Here is a 24,612-nt window from a genome sequence, read left to right on the forward strand (position 1 = left end):
TGCCATGAGCCAAGAGAGCAGGACTCTGTCCTAGTTCCTGCACTGATCTGGGCTAACGCTGTTCACACAGGACTTCACTTGTGAAGCTGCAGCTGTGGGCTCCATCCTGGACGTGTCTGCGTCTCCTCTGTCCCCGCACCGTCGGGCAAAGTCACTGGACAGAAGGTCCACGGAGTCCTCTATGACGGTGAGACACCAGGACCGTGTCCTCTGCCTTGGGGGAGGATGTGAGAGGCGCTTCCAGGCACGTCCAGTGAAAACTGGGCTGTCTGCTGCTTTCCTCATAACCAGGACATAGGATATAGGATGCACGCGGATTTGGAGCAGGTTTCAGTGCGAGTCATAGGGGCTCAGCTGGAGAGAGCTGTACTTCTTACCTGCTTCCATCTACTGTTTAAAACAGAGTCTTGCAAGGAGTCCTTTTCCTTCATGTACAGCAGCAGCTTGGAAATCAGCCATTTTGGTTGTTATTTTTCCCTGGAATACCGCATTTCCCCCATGCTTTGCTCGATGCGTTAGACACTGATGCTGTACATCACCCCTGAGGTGCTGGGATCGCCAGCCAGAGCTCCTCTTTGCCCTGTGCTGTCTCTGGGTCATGACTGATGCGTTTTCAGACAGAGCTAACACATGGCCCAGTTTTCTAATGCCACTACCTTGACGTTTGTGCAGTTGCAGGTGAGTGTGAGCGGGATGAAGGCTGTGAGGAAGGGCCAGACCTCCCTCCTGGGCTTTCCTCCCTTTGCATATTTCAGATGCTCAGCAGACCTGAAGGCAAACAGTACAGAACAAACACAGAATGCTTTCCTCTCGCTCACCACCCTTCTGTCAGAACAGAATAAATACACTTGCTAATCTCTCACAAAGATTACAGAGCCACTGTAAATACAAGCTGCATTTTTTGTGGATGGGCCACTTCCATTCAAAGACTTGCAGAAAAATGCAGTGGCTGAGTCCTGCTGTAGACTTGTACAGCCATAAGAGCGAGTGTGACTTCTTGGTGGTAAAAGAAGGGTGCAAGAAGTGGCAATGCACAGCATCCAGTGAAGGCAAGGAAGTCAGTGGGAAGAAAACCTTTTCCTTGCATTAAATACACCTTTATTGTGCCGCTCCTGCTATCAAAGTAGCAACATAGAAACCTGCACGCCTGCTTGGCTTGCAACCATGATTGCAAGACTCTCCCCTACCCATTAAGTTCACTGTGTCAGATCAGGTTATCCATCAGGATAAAAGCCCAGGGAGAGTTCATCCCTTTTTAGGCTCTGTGAGTTCAGCAGAGCTGTGGCTTTGCTGCATTGGGTATCTCTTCCATCAAGGGCTTCGTGTGAGTTTGGTTTCTAAAGTCTACACCCTCCAGTGGCAGCTGGTCCCAGACATTTCATGCTGGAGCAGCTTTGCAGCTTCAGGCACAGTCTGTGCTCTCCTGTCTGCCTGAGGAGGGGAAAGCAAAGGGATTTCCATATGGAGCAGGACCTACAGGAGAAACCTTCTGTTCCTGGTGTTTCTGTAGTATCTCGCTGCAGCCGGCCCTGAAATATGCATATACTGCTTAGCAGCATCGTTCCTCTCTGTCTGCTTCTACAGCTTTGCTTAAATCTTAGGGAAACTAAGAGGTGCGGTATTAATGCTGCCGAGGAGAGGTTTATCTGCTTTTCCATTAGATTCTGTTTATTCCCAGTTGATAAAAACCAAGTGAAAACTAACTCTTGTAGTCCTTCTGTTTTCCTTCTCTGCAAAGTGCATAGTTGGGAGCCAGTTATCTTCGATCCAAATACAGATTCTTTTCCTGATGCTCTCCGGTAGTACAAGAAAGGGCTTCAACAGGATCCAGACCCCAAGAGCACGATCCCCCCTGCACTTCGGCAGAGAAGAAGTGATGGTGTTGCTTTCAGGGTCAGTTAGGGCTGAGATCAGGATACCCAGCTTTCAGCCTGCTTCAGAGATGGATGTAGTCGTGGCCGATGCAGTATTCTCTGCAGTTTGTCCATGGCTTATTGCTGCCTCATCAGCGGGTCCTGGCAGGGCTCAGTGGGTTTATTGCCTGCAGGCACATCCCAGCCAGGGCTGCTCCAGCTGATGTCTGTCTGCTCCCTCATCCCGTTCCACGTGCATTCATGAAGGGCAGCATGGCATTTACTTCCCCCTGTGGTTTTGTGGAATGAGGCTGGATTCCCACCACGATGGGAGCACCCAGATATGTGCGCTTCACGGCATCGGTTTGATCGAACAGCCTTCCAGACCCCAGTTTTCCATTGATCCCATTGCTATACCCTGTCTCAGGCACTACAGCTGCGTTTCAAATGCTGCTGTCCCTTCCTCCTCCACTCTGCAGCACATGGAGCAGCTGGAGGAGCTCAGCCTCGAGGGAGTGAAAGCATTTCCACCACATCCTTCCCCGCACATGGGCAGGGCTGGCGGGGGTTATCCCACGCTGCCTTGGTTGCTTTTCTCAGGGCTTCAACATCCCAATGCATCCTCTTTGGAGTAAAGAGCAGGTGTCATTTGGGTGATGCAGTGCTTGGATCCCCTGGATTTCCAGCCTTGGTTTGAACCCTGCAGCCTTGTATCCATAGCACATTGTTTTTCTTTTGTAATACGTAATAGAGGGACAGAACTGCCTGCAGCCTTGCTTCTCCTTCCTCTGTAATGCTGGTGTAGCAGTAGGAAATTGCCAAGGGGAGTGCTAGGAAGAGAACAGCCTGAATAAACCATACAGCAAGTCTTTGTTCCTCCTGGGAGCGGACATTTAGCCACCACACAGTATAATGATCCAGTTTGGACTAGATGGCCTTTAAAAAGGTCCCTTCCAACGCAAACTATTCTATGGTTCTCTGAATTTAACTGTTACTGGCCTCTTTTATTGCTGTTGCTTCTGGGTACAGATGCTTTTGCCCTCCCCTCTGATCCCACTTCTCCTTTCTTGCAGCCTGACCTGCTGAACTTCAAGAAGGGCTGGTTGACAAAGCAGTATGAGGATGGGCAGGTGAGTCTGGGGGAAGCTCTGCCCTTCGCATTGGTCCTTTGGTGCCATGGTCAGTCCTGATCTCTAGCAGCCAGCGCTCACTGGGATGTCCTGGCTGCACACGGGGCTGCCCTTGGCACTGACAAAGCTCCAGTGTCCTTGCAGGGTGGGTGAGTATTGGGCTGTGCTCCAGATGGGAGAAACCAGTTGCAGGTGCAGAGCAGTGACAGGGAATTTGTACAGCGCTGGAGCCAGGCAGCAGTGGTTGTGTGCAAGCCCTGTGCAAGTGGTGTTTGTCTTGGAGCGGGAATATCTGGTTCTCTGTCCTGGGGACATTTCAAAGCCCCACAGTGGGATATCATGTCCTGGGTTTCTGGAGAGCTGGGGCAGCTTGGGTAGCAGGACCGGTTTAGTGCTCCCGTTCTCTGTTAGTCATGAGACTGGGAGCAGCCGGCTCCCTTGGGACCCAGCAACCCCTTTGGCGTCAGTAATGAGGCTCAGATAAGGCCTTCAGAGCATTGGGGAAATGGCAAGGCCAAGGAATAAATAAATGCCTCTGAGCTGGCTCTGAGGGCAGCAGCCACTGCTGCCTTCCTCCTGTCCATTCCCAGGGGGATGCAGGATGCGCTGCTCTATCACAGCCTTAGAGGCGGGCACTGATGCCAGCATGGGTGTGCTGGCTGTTAGTAATCCCCTTCCCTGGATTTCCTTACCTCCCATTCATCCTGTTGAGGGGAAATGAGGGTGTCTCTGCTGGGTGACTGTGACAAGCCACCTAGGATCTGCCGGTGGGGAAGGAGCAGGAGTGTAACTGCCTCATCTTGGTTGTTTCCTAGTGGAAGAAGCACTGGTTTGTGCTGACCGACCAGAGCCTGAGATACTACCGGGATTCAGTGGCTGAGGAGGTAAGTGTGTTCTCCATCAGCATTCAACCCATTGCTGTGCACCCACGTGCTCCCAAACCAACCCTAGACAGGTTGTCTTCCCAGATGCCGAGGTCCTCGAGCATCACTCTTCAGAGCTTTGTGCTTCTCAAGGACCTGCTCCCTGTGAGCCCACCACACTTTGGGGTTGTAAAGCATTGCGTCTTATTACCCCTTTTCCCTCTCCAGGCAGCAGACCTGGATGGAGAAATCGATTTATCCACGTGCTATGATGTTACTGAGTACCCAGTTCAGCGAAACTACGGCTTCCAGATCCATGTAAGGAAAACAGAGGAAGGAGGAAGAGTCTGGCTGCGGGACAGCCAATGGGGCCACTTATGCTGTGTTGCTGCCTGGGGATGCTCATCTGTGGCAAAGGAAACATCTCCCCAGATATATAAGAGAGGCCACCCGGCACCCCCAAAATGTTCCAGGGATTTATGGCCTAATTCCCACTGTGAGCGTGCTCAGGGGATGGAGGGGCTGGATGCAACCTCCACACAGCCAGGCAGCAATGCCCCAGCACTGGGTGCTTGGGGCTGGGTGCAGGGTGGTATTGGGGTGTGTGGGATGATCCTGATGGGTGCCATCAGCTGCTCTGAGCCCATTCTCCTCCCTCCCTAGACAAAGGAAGGGGAGTTCACCCTCTCTGCCATGACAACGGGCATTCGTCGCAACTGGATCCAGACCATCATGAAGCACGTTCGCCCCACCACTGCTCCAGATGTAACAAGGTAAAGGGGGGAGTTTAGCAGCCCCTGCAGTTGTCTGGTTTGCTATGCAGGAATAACTCTTCCCTTATCCCTTTTCTTTCCTCTTTCTGAGCCTGTCCGTTCCTGGAAGCTGCGGCTCTTTCTCACATCCCTCTCTCTGGGCTTATTTTGGATACGCTTTGTGGGGATGCTGATATGCTGAGTTACTCTTTTAACACGTGCACGTTTCAAAGAGGGTTGAAAATGTGGCTTTAATTTGTGCGTAGGAATATGCAATACTGTTCCTATATCAAGGCTCCTCTGGATTCCTACCAGGTATTGTGAAACCACTTGGATTCAGTTGTGTGAAAGGGTTCCCCCTTTCCTCTGGCTACTGTTCAGCACGAGCTGCCCATCCCCTTCGCGGGTCACAGCAGCACAAGCCCAGGGTTCAGTTTAGAAGCTGTTTGGCTCGGATGTGTTTTAAACTCCAGCCAGCAAATCTTCCCTCCTCTTTTGATCTTCCAGAGCTCATTCCCCTGTAGTAACACTCGCATCTCCTCCTGCCACCAGTGCCAGAGGAAGGGACCCCCTCGCTTCACAGAGTCCCTTCTGTGGGCGCTTGTGGCTGTGGGCAAAGGGGGGTTGACCTCCTCACAGCTAAGTGTGCCAGCCACACTCGTGTGGGCCACCTCTTCCAGGCTTCGTGGACACGGACACACCATTAACTCCGTCTCCTGTCCTTACTGTAGCTGAAACAAGCAGGTTTTTGCCAGGTTTGTCCCTGCATTGATGGAATGGCTCTTCTCACCCGGTGCTGTTGACATGGAGATGCTCCAGCCTCTCCTTCCCCATCCCGCTTGCCACTCGGCCACTGTTTCCCAGCCCTGCCCGAGCTCTGGTGGATCTCGCGGGGGTCTCGGGGAAGCCGCCTCTCTCCTCATTCCTGTGTGTGTTTGATTTCCATGCAATCCCAGGAAAAACTTCTCTTTGAAACTATCCGTGCTGAAGCCCAGGTTGGAAAACTGTGTTCTCTCCTGTATTAACGTTCTGTGGTTTGTATTATCTCGTGATTCACTGCATGCTCCTTTCCTGCACCTCAGATGGGAAGTCCTGCAATTTCCATTTAGTTTTCTTTCTTTTTTTCACCCCCCGCCCCTTTATTATTTTTTCCCTTAAATAAAAGCCAGAGAGAAGGGAAGAAGCAACCTGGTCTTGACACTTGATTTCCCCACACTGGTATCTTCCGATGTGACTATAGATGAAGATGAAGACCAAGGAAATTGGAGGGGATCTCTCTTCCTTTTAAGAGCCAGATATAGCCCAACAGGTTACTGCAGCGCAGCAGACCTGTGCTTGCTGCCTTTGCATCTGCTCCAAGCCTATGCAAAGTGGTTTGGCTTGGTTTACCCTCATGAGAGGGTCCAAGCGCAGGTACCAGTTGGGCAGTAACTTGTTACACTGCATTAATAGACCATGAATCACAATCCTGAGCTGGGGAAAAGGGAATTATAGGTGCACTTCTGTCATTTCGCACTGGTTTGGATGGGGTACATGGGTTAGTCACGTCGCTGTGGGCTGCAGGGCTGCGCCATGCGTGGAGCAGGGCTGTGTTCACCGGTGCTTGCTCACAAGCCCTATGCCATGGTGTGGGATATCCCATCCCGCCTGGCTTCAGGCCCATCATTAACACACGCACCCACCTTGTGAACAGGGCTGCTGGAAAGCCAAAGGAGACTGCCAAAGGCTCGTGATGGAGAGGTGGCCAATGTCTGCACAGCATGGCTGGGGTGCAAGAGGGACGTTAGCCTGGATGCTTGGCTGTGCTGGGTGATGGTGTTCACCGCATCCCTAGGGCTGCTCTGACTCCTTACGCTCCTGCAGCCCTGTCTCTCATTAACCTGCTGCCGTGTCTCCACTGAGCCAAATGCACTCGTTACTCAAGTCCTAATTACTGTTTAGATTGCTGTGTGTGTCAGCCCCTGGTGAGGGGTGGGGGGGAGGCAGATGCTGCTCTGCTCCCTGCCCTCAGCACTGCCCTGCACTCTGCAGAGACACAAATTACCCTCTGCTAATGATCACCATGCAGATATAAGATACCCACAAGCAAGAAGGTGGCTGCTTCAATGATGGGGCACTGGTTCCCCAGTGAGGATGAGCTCCTCAGAGCTCCCCCAGTTGCCTGCAGCTTCTTGAACACGCCATTCCCACAGCCACGTGTATTAAACCCCCAAGTTCTCATTTTGACCTATAAGTACCATTTCAAGGCAAAGATCCCCGTGACACTCACACGTGATGTGAATTGATTTGGGATGGAGGAGATGTGTGAGCAGAATGGGCGCTTGCGGAGGATGAAACGAGAATCTTTGGTCTTATGAGTGTCTTAACTCAGTCCCCAGTGGCTGCTTCTTGACACACATCCCATGCCCTTTGCAAAGCAGCAGAGGAGAAATGAGCTTGGGAGATGTGTCACCTCTAGTAATACCAAGATTATTCCATGTGGTATTTAGAGCAGCATCATTTCTGTCTCTCATCAGCATCCAAGGGGCCCCAAGACCCCATTCTCCAGTTTAAGACTCAATCTCATCCCTGTTGTGCTGATTTTTAATGCAGCTGTAGTCACTGACTCCAGACTGAGTGCCTGGCTTTGGAGTTGTGCGATCTCTTCTCATGCTTACGGAGCGAGGAGGTTTCATTGTGCTGCCTTCTGGGTTTATTCTATTAGCTGCAAGTGACAGAGCTGAAGAAGGAGTTACCTCTCGAGCTGCTTTTAGCCTGTGTGTCTTGCATCCCAGCTCTACTGAGCCTGTGGTTTGATCGTGGATGAAAGTGCATCGGAAGATACTAGCCCCAGACCCATGCGGAGTCATCTCTTCTGCTCCATCCTTTGTTTTGGGTGTATGCACAAACATTGAGGTTGTTGGCTGCTGGGGTGTGTTTCCAAGGCTGGAGGAGAAGCCATGCTGCTCCCTCCTGGTCACTGCAGTCTCAGTGCATGTGGTCCCTTGGGTCAGAGCCCTGGTGGCAGTGATTTACCTGCAGCGAAGGGCCCGGGGAGCTGCTTTCCAGCCCTTCCCACTGCATCCTTCTAGAAAGCTGATGGAGGCTATGCTGGAGGCTGGAGCCTGCGGGGAGGCTGTGGTTGTACTGGAAGCAGGGAGAGCCAGGAGTCAGCCTGAGCAAGCAGGGCTGTGCCTCAGGAGGCATCTCAGGGGCTTGTGATAGCAAAGAGGGTTCAGCACATGCCTGCCACTCCCTCGGGATGGCTTCCTCTGCAGGCTTAGCACACTGCTGGTTTCTGTGTTGATTTTGATCTGCATGTGACAAGGCTGGCATGTATTAATAAGCTAATCCTGCATTATGGATTATCCATAGGTTGGAAACGGTATTACCTTCCCCTATTAACTTCCCCCTGCTTGACAAGTCTGTCTCCCCTCCCAACCCATCACCTCAGCACTCAGAATTATTCCTTGCTTGAGAAATGGGCATTTGTTGAATAACTCTTGGCTCTCCTTTGCTGCACTGACAACCGCCCGTGCAGCGTGCAGACCCCATGCTGCCCTCAAGGCTGGTTCCCCAGGGGGGAGATCTGTGCCTTCAGTGCAGATAGTGGCACGGAGAAGTTTTCAACCCATTCATACCCTGACTTTGCCAAGCTCAAGGAAAACCTTCCCCCGCTGTTACCCAAGACCTTTGGGAGCTGCTCTGTGCTTCTCCGCCCCGCAGCTCTGAAGCCAGACTGACTTTGGTGGGACTGGTGGCATCCTCCTCCCTGCAAGTACATGACTATGGCTGCATCAACCAGTGTGTGTGCATGGAGCCCTGCAACCAGGGTGGTGGGCACTGAGCCAGCCACCGGGTGCTGGATGGAGGAGGGGCTTTGGAAGCCTCTTCCCAGCCTGGCAGGATGGTTTGGGGTGGCTGCCTCGGCCGCAGGCTGCTGCTGGGTCATGGTCACCAGCCCTGGGGCGGCTGCTGAGGAGGAGCGAGGTTGGGATCTGCTGCAGGGCAGCCGGGGTTGCTTGCACCAAAGCTTTGCACACCAGTGTGACCCTGGGGAAAGGCAGCAGCAGCTCCTGCACCTGAGAGGCGATGGGAGATGGAGGGGCAGGGGGGCACCCACGTGGCATTGGCTTGGGCTTCCAGCAGCCCCTTTCCACCCAGCTCTTCAAGGCATGCATGGGAGCGCCTGGCTGTCTCGAGCACCCATTGACACTTCCCTTCACCCTCTCTGTGTCCTCACAGCTCTCTGCCGGAAGAGAAAAGCAAAACAAGCTCTTCCTTCGAGACTGGTCCAAAGCCGAGCGAGAAGCCAGATGCGGAACAAGCTGAGCTGGACCCGGAGCAGAAGCGGAGCCGTGCTCGGGAGCGCCGGCGAGAAGGACGCTCCAAGACCTTTGACTGGGCTGAATTTCGCCCCATCCAGCAAGCCCTGGTGCAGGAGCGTGCAAACGCTGCAGACTCCTCCAGTAGCGGCTCTGCCGCCTTCCCAAGGGACACCGGTGCCACCGACGCTGACACGGGAGAGCTGGAACGGGAGAGGGCCCGGCGGCGGGAGGAGCGGCGCAAGCGCTTCGAGATGATCGATGCTGTGGATGGGGCAGGGTCGGAAGAGGCGCTGAGGATGGAGGTGGATCGGATCCTGCCTGTCCCGGCAGATATCAAGCCGCAGAACGTCCACGTGGAGATCGAGCAGCGCTGGCACCAAGTGGAGACCACGCCGCTGCGGGAGGAGAAGCAGATCCCCATCGCGCCGCTGCATCTCGCAAATGCCGAGGACCGGGATGAGGGGCTGTCGAAGCAGCACTTGACCACACTGCTGGAGAAGGAGGTAAAAAGGTGGGGGTGTGGGGTGCTGGACTCAGGTCCCTGGGGTAACTATAGGAAGCCTGAGCAAGGCTTAAAAAAGCTGCTTTTATGCCTGCTTTGCAGTGGCAAGGGGCAGGGATGCTGTAGGGTCCCCTGGGGAGCTGGCAGGGCGCAGATCCGTGTCCATTCCCATTCAGCCCTGCCAGCAGCTTTCGTGTTTCCACGGCTGCAGAAAGGGCTGTTCTTGAGGAGCACTTTGTTACCCCCTCCCAGCCAATGCAGCCTGCACTCATGCTGGTTGTTGGCCAGCCTGGCTCTGATGGGATGGACACAACTGGTGTGTATCAACCAGACTCTAACATCAAGCTCCTTCTTCTGTATGGCTGTAGAGATTGTGTCTGTGGTTATGTCCACAAAACCATAAACTGGCTTCAGCTGTAGCACACACCACAGAGGTTCCCTTTCTGTGGAGCCTACATCAAACAATCTTAGATTTTAGGAAGAGAAAGGAGGAGACTCAGCTCACTTGGAAGAGACCCATGCCTGGGATAACAAAGCTTGTTGTTAGCTGGGATTGAGGTGTATTAGGGGTACAGGCGTGGAGTAACCAAGAGTATCGGCGATCCTAACAGGGCTGGGATTTGCCAGGGTCACGCCTGGCACGAGCTGGTGCCATTCATCCTTTGCTGCGGTGAGCTTTAGGAACTAAACTAATCATGACTTAGTTCTTACAGTGGGGAGGGATTTTGCAGAGCAAAGCAGCGGTGCCATCAAAAGCCCCGTTCGTGCTGTTCTGTATCCCCTCCAAACCCCTTGCTCCTTATGACCGACCCCTTGCTTAACTCTCTGGACTCTGTCTCTGTGTCCCTCCAGCTGGAGCAGAAGCAGAAGGAGGCCCTGGAGCTCCTGGAGCAGAACCGGCACCTGCAGGACCAGCTGAAAGTGGCACTGGGCCGGGAGCAGAGCGCCCGGGAGGGCTACGTGTTGCAGGTAGGGGAGCAGGGAGGAGAGAGAAAGCATCCTCTTCTCTGTGTGTGCCCGAGGGGGACCCTGGTGGGCTTCGGTCTGGGCTGTTTGTGGTTGCATCCTGGTTGATGCAGAGATGTACATCGCTGAGTGGGCTCCAGGAGCAGCCGCTGTTCCCCTCTCTCTGTGCCCCACATATTCCCCTCAGGCTGTGAGAATAAGGCTTCCTAAGCATCGTGTAGCCCAAGTGTGCTCCTGGATGAGGAGTTGGTGTGGTGATTGTATGGGCAAACGCAGCACATGCAGGCGGATCTCCTGGGCACATTCCCTGCAGCCGGAGCGGGATTTGCACCGGGACGGCCTGTTGTCTTGGATCTTGGTGGTTCTTTCTCTTACAAGATGCTTTTCCTCAGCAAAGCCTTGAACTGTGTTTTGGAGGTGCTGGCAAAAGAGAAGGGAGAGTCTCTTGGGAAGCCTTTACTGCCCTCCTCCAAACAAAGCGGACTTTTCCCAGCCCTTCCTCTGGGAGCATCTATGCCTGAAGGAGCCGTGGCGCCTGCAGGGCAGCTCCTGGCTGCTCTCATGGGACCGTAGTCCTGTTTTGTGCATTCTGACCTGCTCAGATCTACTTGGCCAGTTTGGCTCTGGATGGAAGTGGCCACACACCGAGCTCCCATGGCAGCAAACCTGGTGTTGATGCTGAATCTTGTGTCCTTATTTCCCATGGGAGGAATCTCCCCTGGAGGAGTTCCATAGGCAGTGGAGCCAGCCCAGGTAGGGGAGGATCTTGCCTTTCTTGCCAGTGATCTCCTTGGAGGAGTTCTTAATACATTTACTTCTGGAGTCCCCAGGCTGACAGTGCAGGAGTTCCATTGTCAATTGGCAGTGTTGCAAGAGTAACTAACTCCCACTCCCCTGGGGTGAAGGCATCCGGCCATCCTTTGCCTGGAGCCTGGAGAAAATCAGGGAATGGGGCTAAAAGCTGGATGCTGAATCCATCATCAGATTGGCTGAGTTGAAGTTGGCCATATGATACAAAGAGGAAGGCTGCAGAAGGGCTGAGAAGTCATCACTGCAGTGAGAAGTGACCCAAGCTGTGACTTACAAGTTGGAGAGGGTTTTTGGAAGGGCTGGAGGCTTTTGCTTGCTCCAGTTGCATTGTTCTGGGGATTTCCCTTGTGTTTCCTTGGGAGCAGAGGGATTAAAGTCCTGTTGCAGAAGGGAGTAACCCCACCAAACCCTGCTTGGGGTGGAGGAATGGAATCCCTGGGGTGTGCCTGCAGCCCCACACTGTGGGCAAGCATCTTTTTGGATGGACCCTCTGAAGCTGTGGTCCCCACCTCCATCCTGCCTAGTTTTGGAGAGGATCCCATGTTCTCTATGGGGAGGGGTGATGGAGGAGCCTGACTGCTGCCAACCCATCCCTCCTGCGCTGCCTGAAGGGGAGCCAACCCCTCCTTGGCAGCCTGACCAGCCCCTTATGGACCCCCAGTCACTGCCCTGACATAGAAGATGCTGCACGTTCCATAGGGCAGCCACTGAGATCCGCACCCTGATGCATGTGCCATGCACCGAAGCCTCTCCGGCCTCCTGTAACCCCTCTCTTGCTCTGAGCTTCCTTGGGATGGGACATCCCTACTGGGAGAAACAGTGGGAGCTCCTGCTCCTCACAAACAGACTGGAGATGCCCCCGGGCTCCAGTTGTGGTGGGTGGGAAGGGTCACGTACTAACCTGTCCCGGGCGGATGTTCTTGCATGTTTTTGGTGTAAAGCATGAAATATAACTTAACATAACTGAGTGTCACATCTGTGGGCTTTCCTTATCAGCAACCAGAGTACAGCAAAGGCAGGCCAAATTCCTAGGCTTCACGCTGTGCTTCTCTCACCTCTTCCTGTCTGTGTATTTTGTTCCAAGATACATCATTTCTGTCGCCTTCATGCATGGGTTCTCTCTCTGTGAGTTTTCTCGTTGCATGCTACATTGCTTTGGTTTGAATCTCACAAAGGTTGGTTTCTTTCAGTTTACATTCTCCTCACTCCTTTTTCCCCTCCCTTCACTTGCCGGGCTCTTTTATTTTGTCCTTCGTTGGGGTTTGGGTTGTTTTTTTGTTTTTTGCAGGTAGAGGAATTAGATCCTCCTTAGTCTTAACCTTTAACATACCAACACCTCTGTCATGCGATGAGCAGCCGCTAAGTCCTGTTTGCAGGCACAGACATGACATCGCCACGCCGCTGTCCTGCGTTGGGGTGGGATGTGATGTCCTTGCTGTCACCTCACTTTCTGTTGTCGCTTTGGGTCGGTAGGACTGTGTTACCTGAACTGTGCACTTTTTGTTCCACGACAACCCGAACAAACATGCTCAGAAAGCACTTTCTTCTCAACCTGTTACCATCCTGCCTTCCTTCTCACCCTGGTTTTGCTCTTGTCTGTCTCTCTTTTCCTGCTGGTGTTTCTTTTCCATCGTGTGGTTGTTTTTTTTTTTGGTTCTGTTTGATTTTTTGGTTGGGTTATTTTGTTTTCCTTTTGAGCCTGTTACTGTACAGCTGTTTGGATGTTGTGGTCCGTGTCTTCTCTTACTGGAAAGCAGTCGTTGCTCATTCAAAACTAACACACACACACACACACACACACAAAAGAGGTTAAACCAAACTATGCAAATTATGCCAAGAACAAATCATCTCAATTGGAGCATGTGGGTAGCAGCCAAATCACTGCGAGGAGCTTTTCCCATGGCCTGCCCGGCCAGAGGTGTGACACTCAGAAGGGAGAGCCAAGAGTGTTACTAACCTAGTATTTAATCAATCTTTTTAAGACCGAGGTGGCCGCCTCGCCATCAGGTGCCTGGCAGAGGCTCCACAAAGTCAACCAAGACCTCCAAAGCGAGCTGGAAGCCCAATGCCAGCGCCAAGAGCTGATCAATCAGCAGATTCAGTCGCTGAAGCGCAGCTACGCCGAGGCCAAGGATGTGATCCGGCACCACGAAGCTGAGATTCAGAGCCTGCAGGCGAGGCTCAGTAACGCAGCAGCCGAGCTTTCCATCAAGGAGCAGACCCTGGCCAAGCTCAAGAGCGACCTGAGGAGCGAGAAGGAGAAAGCCAAAGAGCAGTTGGAGGAGTGGCAGCACGGCGAGGCCGCGCTCAGCTCCCAGCTTAAGGCCAGCGAGCAGAAGCTGAAGAGCGCAGAGGCTTTGCTCCTGGAGAAGACCCAGGAGCTGCGGGACCTGGAAATGCAGCAGGCTCTGCAAAGGGACCATCAGAAGGAGGTGCAGCGGCTCCAAGAGAGGATCGCGGACCTGAGCAGGCAGCTGAACGCCAGCGAGCAAGCGCGGATGCTCATGGAGGAGAAGCTGCAGAAGAATTACGAGGCTTTGCTGGAGAGTTGTGAGAGGGAGAAGCAGGTTTTAATACGGAGCCTGAAGGAGGTGGAGGATAAAGCCAATGAGTATGAGATCCAGCTGCAGAATAGCGAGCAGCAAATGGAGATCCTGCAGAAGGAGAAGCTGAGTGCCAAGTTCGAAGGCAGCGAGCTTGTCCACCAGTTGGAGGAGCAGCTGCTGATGAAGGAGGCCAGCATCCAGAAACTGGCAGAGCACATCAAGGAGCTCGAAAGGGAGAGAGATCAGATCAAGTGTCGGTTCCAGGAGCTCATGAATCAGGTCGCGGAGTCGGATAACGAAGTGGCAAAGCTGCAAGCGAAGCTGAAAATGGAAGAGACCAACTACCACAACCTGGAGCAGTCGTTCGAGGAGGTGTCCGATCAGTTCCGGGGTGTGCAGGAGGTGCTGAAGGAGAAAGAAGAAGAGCTGAGACACGTTAAGGAAATGCACTTGAGAATTGTGGAGAAGAAAGATCAAGATCTCAGTGAGGCTTTGGCTAAAATGGTCGCTTTAGATAGCAGTTTGGAGGAGACTAAAATAAAGCTGAAGGCCAAGGAGGAGGCTTTAAGGAAGTTGGCTAGTGTAGGCACAGGTCCGTGCGCTGAGGAGGCAGAAGAGCTTGGCCACAATCTTGAGGCTGATGAAAGTCATCCATCCCAGCTGGGGCAGCCTCTGCCAACTCAGGATGTCCTCCCAGCTCTGACCTATGCACTGAAGGAGGAGGAGGACGAGGTTCTTGAGACCAGCCAGAGGCAAACAGAGGAATTCGACTCCCCATCCAAAGCTGTAGAGCTCCAGGACCAAGAGCTGGTTCAGAAAGCCTTAACAAAGCCCGATGTGGGAATCATGGGGGCCAAGAGGCAAAGAATCCGTTTCTCGAGCATCCAGTGCCAGAAATACATCCATCCGGATGGATCGGAGAAGAACTGGACAAGCAGCACCTCGTCGGACACGAGCCAAGACAGGTCGCTGTCTGAAGACAGCATGTCATCGGAGCCAGCTCTTGGTTACCCATCATCGGGGACAAGTGACTCGGAGACCTATCTCTCCATTATCCATTCCCTGGAAACCAAACTGTACATCACAGAGGAAAAGCTCAAAGATGTAACGATGAAGCTTGAGAGCCAGCACGGCCATAACCAGGAGACCCTCATTGCCCTCCACCATCAGTGGGCCAGCACCGAGTCTCAGCTGCGGGAACAGCTTCAGACCAGCTTATCCCAAGTCAGTGCGTTGGTCTCCCAGCTCGAGAGTGAGAGGCAGGAGAAGTTCAAGCTCATAGGGAGCCACGTGAGCGAGCTGGGAGCTTTCCAACTGAGAAATGATCAAGCCCTGACTTGCTTAGAGAAGTGCAGGGAGCAGCTGAGGTCTTTACCCACATCCGACAAGGAGAAAGAGGGTGATTTGTTCCTTGTTGCTCTCTCCAGCATGGAAACGACCTTATCAAACGCAATCCAAGCCTTGAGAGGGGCACCATCCGAGTATCAGCAGAGTGAAAGGCTTATCACGGAGAGCCCTGCGCCGGGAGGAGGGGTTTTGGGAGAAGAGGAGCGTGTCTCCAAGGAGCAGCGAGTGGAAGTGGTTGACATGGGCCAGCTGAGGTGGCTTTCGGAGAGAGTGGCCTTTGAGGCCTCTCTCATCAACCAAATAGCAGAGTCCTTGAAAAACGCAAGCTCTGAGATATCCCAGCTTCTGCGAGAGATGCAGGGAGCGGCTGAGGTGGTGTTGCTGGAGCCAGCGAACGTTTCTCATACGGCCATCAGTTTGGCCAGCGTCCTGTCTAAGAAGCTGCTGCTGGAAGGGGAGTTCTGGAGCCAAGTGGAGGAGCTGAGAGTGCACTTGAGCACCAGAGAAGGAGAAGCCGAGGGCAAACCAGAAGCAACAGGTTTGGGCTTTTCTCCGTGTTTTCTCAGCGCTGTAGCAGATGCTGCGTTGATCAAGGCAGAACTCGGGTTTGTCGCACAGAAAATGAGGGAATCTTTTCATCAGAGATTAAAAACCATTGAAGAAGACCTCCATAATACCAAAACAGCCCTCCAGCAGCATAAGTGCATGTTGGAGGAGATCATCAGAGCGTACAGGACTCCTGAGTTTGACAGGGTTATGCACCAGATTACTGAAGCACTCGAGATTCAGAAAGATGCTTCGGAAAGAACCCAGATCTCTTGGGATGGGAGCCATCTCCAAACGGGGCCGTGTCAGGAATTAGCCAAGAGGGAGCAGACCGGCAGCCTGCAGGACTGTAGTGGTGAAGCTCTTGTTTCCATTCAGGAAGATCTTGCCCAGCAACTAAAGGACAAAGCTAACGTTCTGAAGGAGATATCTGTTGCCTTACTCTCTCTGCCTCCTGAGGAGGCAATGAGAGACTGTCAGAAGCTCCTGAAGATATCTCAGAGTCTTTCGTACCATTCGTGCATGGGAGACCTTGGAAGGTATTCCTCTTTGTTAGTCCACGACGCAATTGTCCAGGCTCAGGTTTGTTACGCCGCTTGCAAAGTGCGGCTGGAGTACGAAAGAGAGATGAAGTCCTACAAGGAGTCCTTGCAGAGCATGGATGCTCTCTGCCAAGAGCGCGTGAAGACGGTCTCTCTCCTTCGGGATGAGTATGAAGACTTGCTCAGGAAGCAGCAGGGTGAGTACAGCGAGGTGATCGCCATGCTTGAAAGGGAGAATGCTGATCTCAAAGCGAAGGTGGCCCAGCTCGACGCTCAGAGGAGGCTCCTGGAGGAAGAAGAGCATAAACACAGCAAGAGCTTGAGTGAGTTACAAGGACGGTACGAAGAGGAGATCCGAAACGTGGTAGAGCAGCTGAACAGGACAGAGGATGCTCTGAAGGCTGAGAGGACAGAAGGGCTCAACCAACTGGATGCCATTGTCCGGGACAAGCAGAACATGGAGCGGTACCACCTGGAGCAGATGCAGATGCTGGAGGACAAGTTCCAGGCCAAGATCAAGGAGCTGCAGGTTATCCATGGCGAGGAGCTGCAGGCGCTGCAGGAGCACTACAGCCAGAACCTGCAGCGCCTGCAGGAGACCCTGGATGAGTACCAGAGGCAGCACCCCGAGGTGTCCCCCGCCATGGACCCGGGTGATGGGGATGCCTGGGTGCCCACTGAGGCTGGTGGCACCGGGCAGGACCCTGGGAGTGACCTGGACTCCATGCACGGCCTGAGGGAACGCATCCAGGAGCTGGAGGCCCAGATGAACGTCATGAGGGATGAGCTGGAGAACAAGCATCTAGAGGGGAACGCTTCCACCTTGAGGGAGAAATACCAGAAAGACTTTGAAAACTTAAAGGTTTTGACATGTTTTAACACTTTTTCTGCTGCTTGAGTGACCGGGAGGGTGTGTTTGGTCCTGGGGTTTGCTTGTTGAACCAAAGGGCATCCCCCTAAAGAGCCAGCGTGCTGAAGTGAGCCCCAAGGTCTCTATAAAGCATCCCCATGCTTGGGTATTCTAAATGCATTGCTGAAGGCTTGGTCTCAGTGGGGGAGTTAATGCTTGGAGATGGTCTCTGTGTATAGAGAGGGAGAGTGGCAAAGTAGCTTGATAACATCACTCTCTTTCATTCTGAAGACCATAGTGTTTCTCCTCATACCTGAGGCATACATTTTGTTCATGACTTCCCTTTAAAAGCATTCCTCAACTCTGTCTTTCTCAATCTGATCAAGTCTCCAGTCTGTCTCTGCTGCCCTCAAAAACGTGGGATGAAATGGAAACTTAATGTTTTCCTGGGAAAAGCAACCCTGTCAAATTCCATAGCAAAGCATGAGGCTGTGTGGAGAACCACCCTGATGGTGCCCAGCAGCAAGTCCTTACGCAACAAACAGTGCACAGTTACAGGCAACCCAGGCGAGGTGCAGAGGAACCCACTGGCAATGGAGCGCCATCGTTCGCATTGCTCCTCCTGTACTGACTGCCTGGAAAACTGGCCTGAGATGCTGCAGCATCTCAAATAACCCTCTTGGCTTTGGTGTTTTGCTGTTGATGGGAGAGCATTTCCAGTTGGGAAGGGGGTTTAGGGTGGCAGAGGACTCTTGGCAGGAGCAGGTTGAAAGGGCAGCGCGCAGGCTGTGTGCAGAGGCCGTGCTGGTGAGGCTTCCATGGAGCAGTCGGTCTTCAGTCAGCAAAAATACAGGCAAGCTTCCTTCCAGCCAGGAGATCCTCAGTGGATGGGGGTAAAGTGTGGCTCAGCTCCAGCCAAAAGCTGGCTTTAACCTGGGGAGAGCAGTAGTTCTGCTGCAGCCCATCATATGAATCGAGTGCGCAGGGGAGATAGAACTGCTGGGGAGAGCAGAGTGAAGCAGTGGTGCTCACTCAGTGCTGTCTCCTCCATCTTAACCCTTAAGAAGGGAAAGTCCTCGAACCCCTCACTCAGGTCAGCAGGACACAGGGATAACCTTGTCCTGTGAGCCAGGTACCAGACAGGGTGCTGGTACCAAGGGAGGGATGTTCTTGCTTTGGAAGAAGACGAAAAGCATCTTCCAAGCAGAGGTATCCAGGAGGAGAGCAGAGTGAGCCAGCTTCTCTGTGCACCTTGGTAGGAAGCAGAGGGACTTCCTTTGGCTAGAAAGCTAACCAGGCTATAGCAAACCTGTGCAATTTACAGGCTTAAATGTGCTTGATTCTTCTCATCTGAACCCCATGGAGAATGTAGCATCGGTAACACGAGGTGCTGGGTTGTACATGTTCAAATGTGCTGGATTTATAGCAATGCATTTACAATACATTAAATACTGCACCTACAGCCAGACCTATGGAGAAGCGTTTTCCTCCAGCATTAGAGGTGTAATGGAGAGATGTAATGGAGAACTCTGCAAGGCTGCTTCATGCCACTCCAAGACAAGTCCAGACGGGTTCTGGCTCTTGAGTTATGAGTTCCTAAAGCAAGTAAGGCTGAGAAAGTGAACAATGCCTGGGGGTTAAAACTTAAAGGTGAGGAAAAAAAGCACCAGAGCTGAAAATAGGGAGTGAGAATGGACATAGGTTACAAAGCATCGGACAAAAAGTGATGCTGAGGAGGGTATGTTAGTGTAGGTCAACAGTATGAGACCATCATGAGCATTGTGGTCACTGGGGCGGGGGGGTGAATCTGTCCCCCTTTAAATTTCCCCTGGAAAACACAAATGTGAATCCAGAAGGAATCCATCAGGAAATACGGAATCCATCAGGAAATACAGGCAGCCTGTAGCATGAAGAGGGAGAAAAGCCCAGTGCAGTGCTCAGCGTCAGGTTTGCCCCCAGCTGTCTGATGGGGCTCATGCACCTTGTCCTCAGTGCGTGCCCCTTTCCCAGCTCATAGCTTGAGCCTGCCTGTGGCTTTGCTGTCCTGCCTCTGTCCTGCAGCTGTGTGTCCATGCGGGATCCCAAGGCCCTCAGTGGGGTGGCCAGGCTGAGCTGGAGGCAGGCGTCTGGGGCAGAAGGACCGTGCTGGAATGCAGGATCTCAGCCCTGGTGACTCCTGGCTCCCCAGAGCACTGCTCCATCCCCTGTCCTAAGTTCACTCCTTTCAATTCCATGAGCAGATAATTGCCCGTGCAGCATTGGAAGCAGTGCTCAGTGGGAGTTAAGGTCCTGTTGCTGTCAGGAGTCACCTGCTGTCCACCCCAGAGCTGGCTGTATGGAATCAGGCAGTGCAGAAGAGAGCAGAAGGAGTACAGTGGGGTCTAGTGACTGCAGGACAAGCCCTGACCTCGTGAGGTCCATCCCCATGATGGAGCATCCCCATGATGGAACTTGAGTGCCAACCTACCCGCTGCAGTGTGGCTCCTGGTGGTCTCACCACCACCGCGACGCCAGCCCCACACAGACCAACCCCTTCCCCTCGTCCCTTTTGCAGGCAACATGTGAAAGGGGCTTTGCAGCCATGGAGGAGACGCACCAGAAGAAGATTGAGGACCTGCAGCGGCAGCACCAGCGGGAGCTGGAGAAGCTGCGGGAGGAGAAGGACCGCCTGCTGGCAGAGGAGACGGCTGCCACCATTTCAGGTATGGGGACATGAGACAGGGTCCCCTGCGATGGGGCAGCTCCGTGTTGATGGGGACGTAGGGATGGTGTTTGCTCCGGTATAGAGGAGCAGAGCGTGGGATGGGTGCGCATCACAGAGGGATGGGAAAGGGCTGGGGGGAGAGATGTTGTGGATGGAGGCCCATCTCCTGGTCCTTCTCCAGGCTTGGTACCCTTCTTTTTGGTCTGATTTGTTTTCTGTTCCATCCCATAAAGGCATTGGTCATTCCTGTGGTTAGTTTATTGCCAATTTCACACTGAGTTCATTCTTCAGTGCCCCAGGGAGCTTGAAAGCACTGGAGCCCAGGGCTCTGCATTAGGAGTGCCACAGCCCAGGAAAAAAACATGGGAATAGGACAATTGTGTGGACTTCATTAAAATTGGCAGAAGCCAAGGACAGAGACTGAAGCAGTGGGAGGTTCATGGGGATGAGTCGGGTTTTGTTCCTTTAAAAACCAAACCAAAGCTCTAATAGAATGCCTTTGGGTGGAGTGGTGCCGGGTGCTAAGGCTGTGCTGGGTACCAGCACTGTGCTGGGTGCTGATGCTGTGCTGGGTGCTGATGCTGTGCTGTCCCCCACAGCCATTGAAGCCATGAAGAACGCGCACCGGGAGGAGCTGGAGCGAGAGCTGGAGAAGTCCCAGCGCTCCCAGATCAGCAGCGTCAATGCTGACATCGAGGCCCTTCGAAGGCAATACCTGTAAGACCATCATCATCCTCTGTCACCGAGTCTCATAAGGAGATCACACATGTGGGACTCCCCTTTCTCCCCTTTGATTTTGGCTAAGCAAAACAGCCGAGCAGCTTTGTTAACCGTGATGCATCCATGTGGGATGTGTAAGTGTGCGAATACTCCGGTCCCAAGTGCCCAGAGCAAGTTTAGAATCATGGATTTGGGTTGAAGGGACCTTAAAGCTCATCCACTTCCAACCCCTGCCACGGGCAGGGACCCCTTCCACTGGAGCAGCTTGCTCCAAGCCCCTGTGTCCAACCTGGCCTTGAGCACTGCCAGGGATGGGGCAGCCACAGCTTCTCTGGGCACCCTGTGCCAGTGCTTAGATCCCAGTGGTGTTGTCCCGGGATGCTGGCAGCAGAGCGTGCGTGCAGGGAGGGCGCTGCCCATGTGTGTTCCACAGGGAGGAGCTGCAGTCGGTGCAGCGGGAGCTGGAGGTGCTTTCGGAGCAGTATTCCCAGAAGTGCTTGGAGAACGCTCACCTGGCGCAGGCGCTGGAGGCCGAGAGGCAGGCCCTCCGGCAGTGCCAGCGCGAGAACCAGGAGCTCAATGCCCACAACCAGGTGAGATCCGCGCCGCGCCCAGGGCAGGGGCTGAGAGCCCAATGGGCAGCACGGTGGGTGCCCAGCCGTGGCCCTGCTCCCCATTCCCACACGGTTCCTCCTTCTCTTCCTCCTCAGGAGCTGAATAACCGCCTGGCTGCGGAGATCACGCGATTGCGGACCCTGCTGACCGGGGAGGGCGGGGGAGAGGCTGCTGGGTCGCCTCTTACACAGGGCAAGGATGCCTACGAGCTGGAGGTGAGTGAGCTCCGCCCTGCCCAAGGGGCAGCACTTTGGACCCCTGAGAGCATCCCGTAGCCATCCATCGCTCCGTGCAGTGGGGCTCTGTGGCTGCTCAGTGCTGGGCATGGGGACATGAGATTATGGAGTCCTCATGTTCCCTTCTCACACATCCCCTTCTGAGCCTGTTTGTCCCCTGCAATCCGGTCCATACAAAGCAGTGGAGGCAGAAAACAAGGGGTGTGCAGAGAGCTTGGGCATGTTCCCAAGAGACCCAGGGCTCATTTTATTGGTGAGCCAGAAGATGGGTGATCCAGCAGCCTTACGGAGCTGGTTGTCACCAGGCACAACGGGAGAGCATCTCGGGCTCATGCTGCATCTCTTCGGTGTGCACATGGGCTGCTTTTGTTTCCACAGGTCCTGCTGCGGGTCAAAGAGTCAGAAATCCAGTACCTGAAGCAGGAGATCAGCTCCCTCAAAGACGAGCTGCAGACAGCACTGAGGGTAATGCCGGGGATGGTTCTGCGATCCTCTTATGTGCTCTGCTCCTGTGTGTGCTTCCATTTCAGCTCACTTAGAGCCAGATTTGAAGCAATAGTTAAATGTTTCCCCTGTGTGGGGCTGAATACCCATTTGGTGTCATCAGTAAAGCACTCCACAACCGTGTCAGCTTAGGACTTACCCCCACAAGGGAGACCGTGTGGGAGACATCCCTCCAGTGCTTTACCCCTATTCCTGTCACATCAGATCAGATCTAAATGGTAAAAGCAATCGGTGTTAGGGATCTGCCCAGTCTCCCAGCACTGGATCTGGTTTGCTCTGGGTGGCCTTTGCGCCAGGGCTGTTCCTGGGAATTCTGCTGGATTTCTGTGTCTTTGCTGAAGCACAGACAAGTAATCCTGTAAGGAAGGGGCTACGGGCATGGGCAGTGCTGTATGCTCTTCCCCTTTAAGGTCTTTTAGGGTATTTAAGGTCCCTTCCAACCCTAACCATTCCATGATTCCACGCTCACCACCGGAAGAGCTTTGTGCCTCTCCCTACCCCTGTCCCCCTGTTAGAGGCAGCTTTGAGGGTGTGTATGAAATGCGTGCATGGCCCCGGCCAAGCATTTCTCCCTGTTGCCGGCTCTTCCTCCGCGGGCATTTGCCAAGCTCCTCTTCAGTGCATTCACAACCCCCTTGGCTCCAGCTGCGTGTCTGACTCCCTTGGGTTGCTCTTGTTCCTTTTGCCAGGATAAGAAATACGCCAGCGACAAGTACAAGGACATCTACACAGAGCTGAGCATCGTGAAGGCCAAGGCAGACTGTGATATCAGCAGGTTGAAAGAGCAGCTGAAAGCAGCCACAGAAGCTCAGGGAGAGAAATCCCCTGTGAACACCACTGTATCGGGATATGGTCAGTGCTCCTCCGTGGGTTTCCTGAGCTTAACGCATGCATCCTGGCATCCAAGCCCTGGTGTAGCAATAGGTCCAAGTATAGGACTTGCCGTGAGGCTGTTTTGCTGTTTCGTGCTGCTTGCCACCTCCGCTCCTTGCACTGGAGCTGCCCTCCGGTGGCAGTTCCTCCTTCCAGCTCACAGATGGGAAGTCGATGGAATTTGAAACCCTTCTGGCACTTTGCATTGGGAAAACCTCGTGGTACAAGGGAGTGGAGACCCCTGAGAGCCCCCTCTGACCATACAGCAGCACCGCTTGAGTTGGGCACAGCAAGGCACTTGCTTGGGATGGGAGGGCAGAAGAGCCCCAGCCCCGCTCCTTGCAGGGATGCAGTGGGCGCCACATTAACACCACATTAACACCACGTCTTCTGCTTCTTCCCAGATATAATGAAATCAAAAAGCAACCCTGATTTCTTGAAGAAAGACAGATCCAGTGTTAGCCGGCAACTAAGGAATATCAGGTCAAAGGTGAGCACAGGATTCCTGCCGCGTATGATGGGAATACCCAGTGTTACTCTCCAGTGGGGGGGCTAGGTGGGAAGGAATGGAAGGGGAAGAAAACTGGGAATTTCCCAGTCGCTAGTGCTAGTCACTGGGAAGAAAAGCGAGCCTTTGACTGTGAAATGGTTGGCTGAGAGCCCCCCATGGTACCCACACACACTCCTGACCCTTCTGAGATGGAGGGGCGAAGTTGCTCCCCACTTGAAGGATGAAGTTCACCCTGTTCTTTGGTCTTTCACAGGAGGACTCTCCCAGTATTTGCTCCCTGTTGTCAGTTGAAACTTAGGTGGAAACACGCACATCATTCTAGGGTTTAGTGCTCATCACTGCGAGGTTTTTGGTCTTTATGTGGAACAGCGATGCCTTGCTTCTGGGTGTATTTAAACACACTTTGCTTGTGTGTTAACATGGTGCAGATGGCCCTATGTTCCTCTGGCTGCTGGTCCCAAAGCCCAGTGATGCTGAGCCAAGCTCTCCTGCTTGGCCTGCTGACAGCCACAGTTACATCGTGTTCCACACTGGCTGTTGCTTTGGGACCACAGGGATGAAAAGGGCAAATAAATCTGCTCAAGGCATCGTTAACCATAGGTCAGTTGAAGGAAGGTCAGCATGGGCAAAGCCTGCTTTGCCTTCGCCACCGGATACCTGGTGTCTCATGCTGATGTTCGAAGTGGTTGGGACCTTGTGCGGAGCAAGAAGCTGGGCAGGCAGAAGGCTTCTAGCTCAGTGCCCATGCAGGGGATACAGGCTGTGCTGCACTGAGTAAATGCAGAGAGCATCCTCGTGCATTTCAGGGCAGCCCAGACCTGCTGGGCCAGGTCTGGTGTTGGGTTTCCCTTCACCACTTCAACTCATACCCCTTATGGAGTGGTCCCTGCTCTGTGTGTTGCTTGGTGGGGAAGGAGAGGAGAGCAAGCATGGGCTCTGCCTGCTGGCATCGCTGGGGGGCTGGGGCTGTAGCAATGCATCCAGGATTGATGAGCTTCTCGTTGTGTTTTTGTTTCTCTTTGTTTTGCCTCTTCCTCCGACAGTCCGTTATTGAGCAGGTCTCATGGGATAACTGAAATGAACCCGAGTCCAGGTTCCCTGCCACGTAGGTAAACAGACCGGCACCCACCAAGACCACCACCACCACCGGAGCGGCCACTTTTGCATGCACATGGCAAACCAGAGCCCTTCTGCTCTTAATGACCGTGGTTTATTTATGGCTAATTACTGGGGGAGGGGGAAGGCGAGCAGTCAGTGTACCCGAAATCCAGATGAAATGCAGTTCTTTTCCATAGGGAATATGTTTCTTGTCTTCCTGCTCCTCCCACCCTCGCCAGCACAGCTTAACCATCACAGAGAGGATTTGGGCATGGCTCCTGTTGGCTGTGTTGGGAGCGTGGGACACTGAAGTGTGCATGCTCGGATGACTCTGTAT

The 24,612-nt window shown here is 53.5% G+C and overlaps 1 protein-coding gene across 2 annotated transcripts in view; it reads left to right on the forward strand.

Moving 5' to 3' along the window:
• Positions 1–24,612, forward strand: part of MPRIP (myosin phosphatase Rho interacting protein) — a 74,075-nt gene that overhangs the window by 46,258 nt on the left and 3,205 nt on the right. The window contains exons 9-23 of one of the 2 annotated variants that reach the window (XM_065684644.1): positions 71–187; positions 2,927–2,983; positions 3,799–3,867; positions 4,075–4,164; positions 4,510–4,619; positions 8,823–9,408; positions 10,260–10,376; positions 13,166–17,026; positions 19,569–19,716; positions 20,318–20,435; positions 20,872–21,031; positions 21,149–21,268; positions 21,668–21,754; positions 22,483–22,645; positions 23,071–23,156. In XM_065684644.1, coding sequence (XP_065540716.1) covers positions 71–187; positions 2,927–2,983; positions 3,799–3,867; positions 4,075–4,164; positions 4,510–4,619; positions 8,823–9,408; positions 10,260–10,376; positions 13,166–17,026; positions 19,569–19,716; positions 20,318–20,435; positions 20,872–21,031; positions 21,149–21,268; positions 21,668–21,754; positions 22,483–22,645; positions 23,071–23,156 — 5,889 coding nt within the window. Of the gene's footprint in view, positions 1–70; positions 188–2,926; positions 2,984–3,798; positions 3,868–4,074; positions 4,165–4,509; positions 4,620–8,822; positions 9,409–10,259; positions 10,377–13,165; positions 17,027–19,568; positions 19,717–20,317; positions 20,436–20,871; positions 21,032–21,148; positions 21,269–21,667; positions 21,755–22,482; positions 22,646–23,070; positions 23,157–24,220; positions 24,287–24,612 lie in introns of both variants that reach the window. The other variant, XM_065684643.1, reaches the window with a different exon arrangement.

Source organism: Lathamus discolor, chromosome 6 (assembly GCF_037157495.1).
Source record: "Lathamus discolor isolate bLatDis1 chromosome 6, bLatDis1.hap1, whole genome shotgun sequence".
Lineage (NCBI taxonomy): Eukaryota > Metazoa > Chordata > Aves > Psittaciformes > Psittacidae > Lathamus > Lathamus discolor.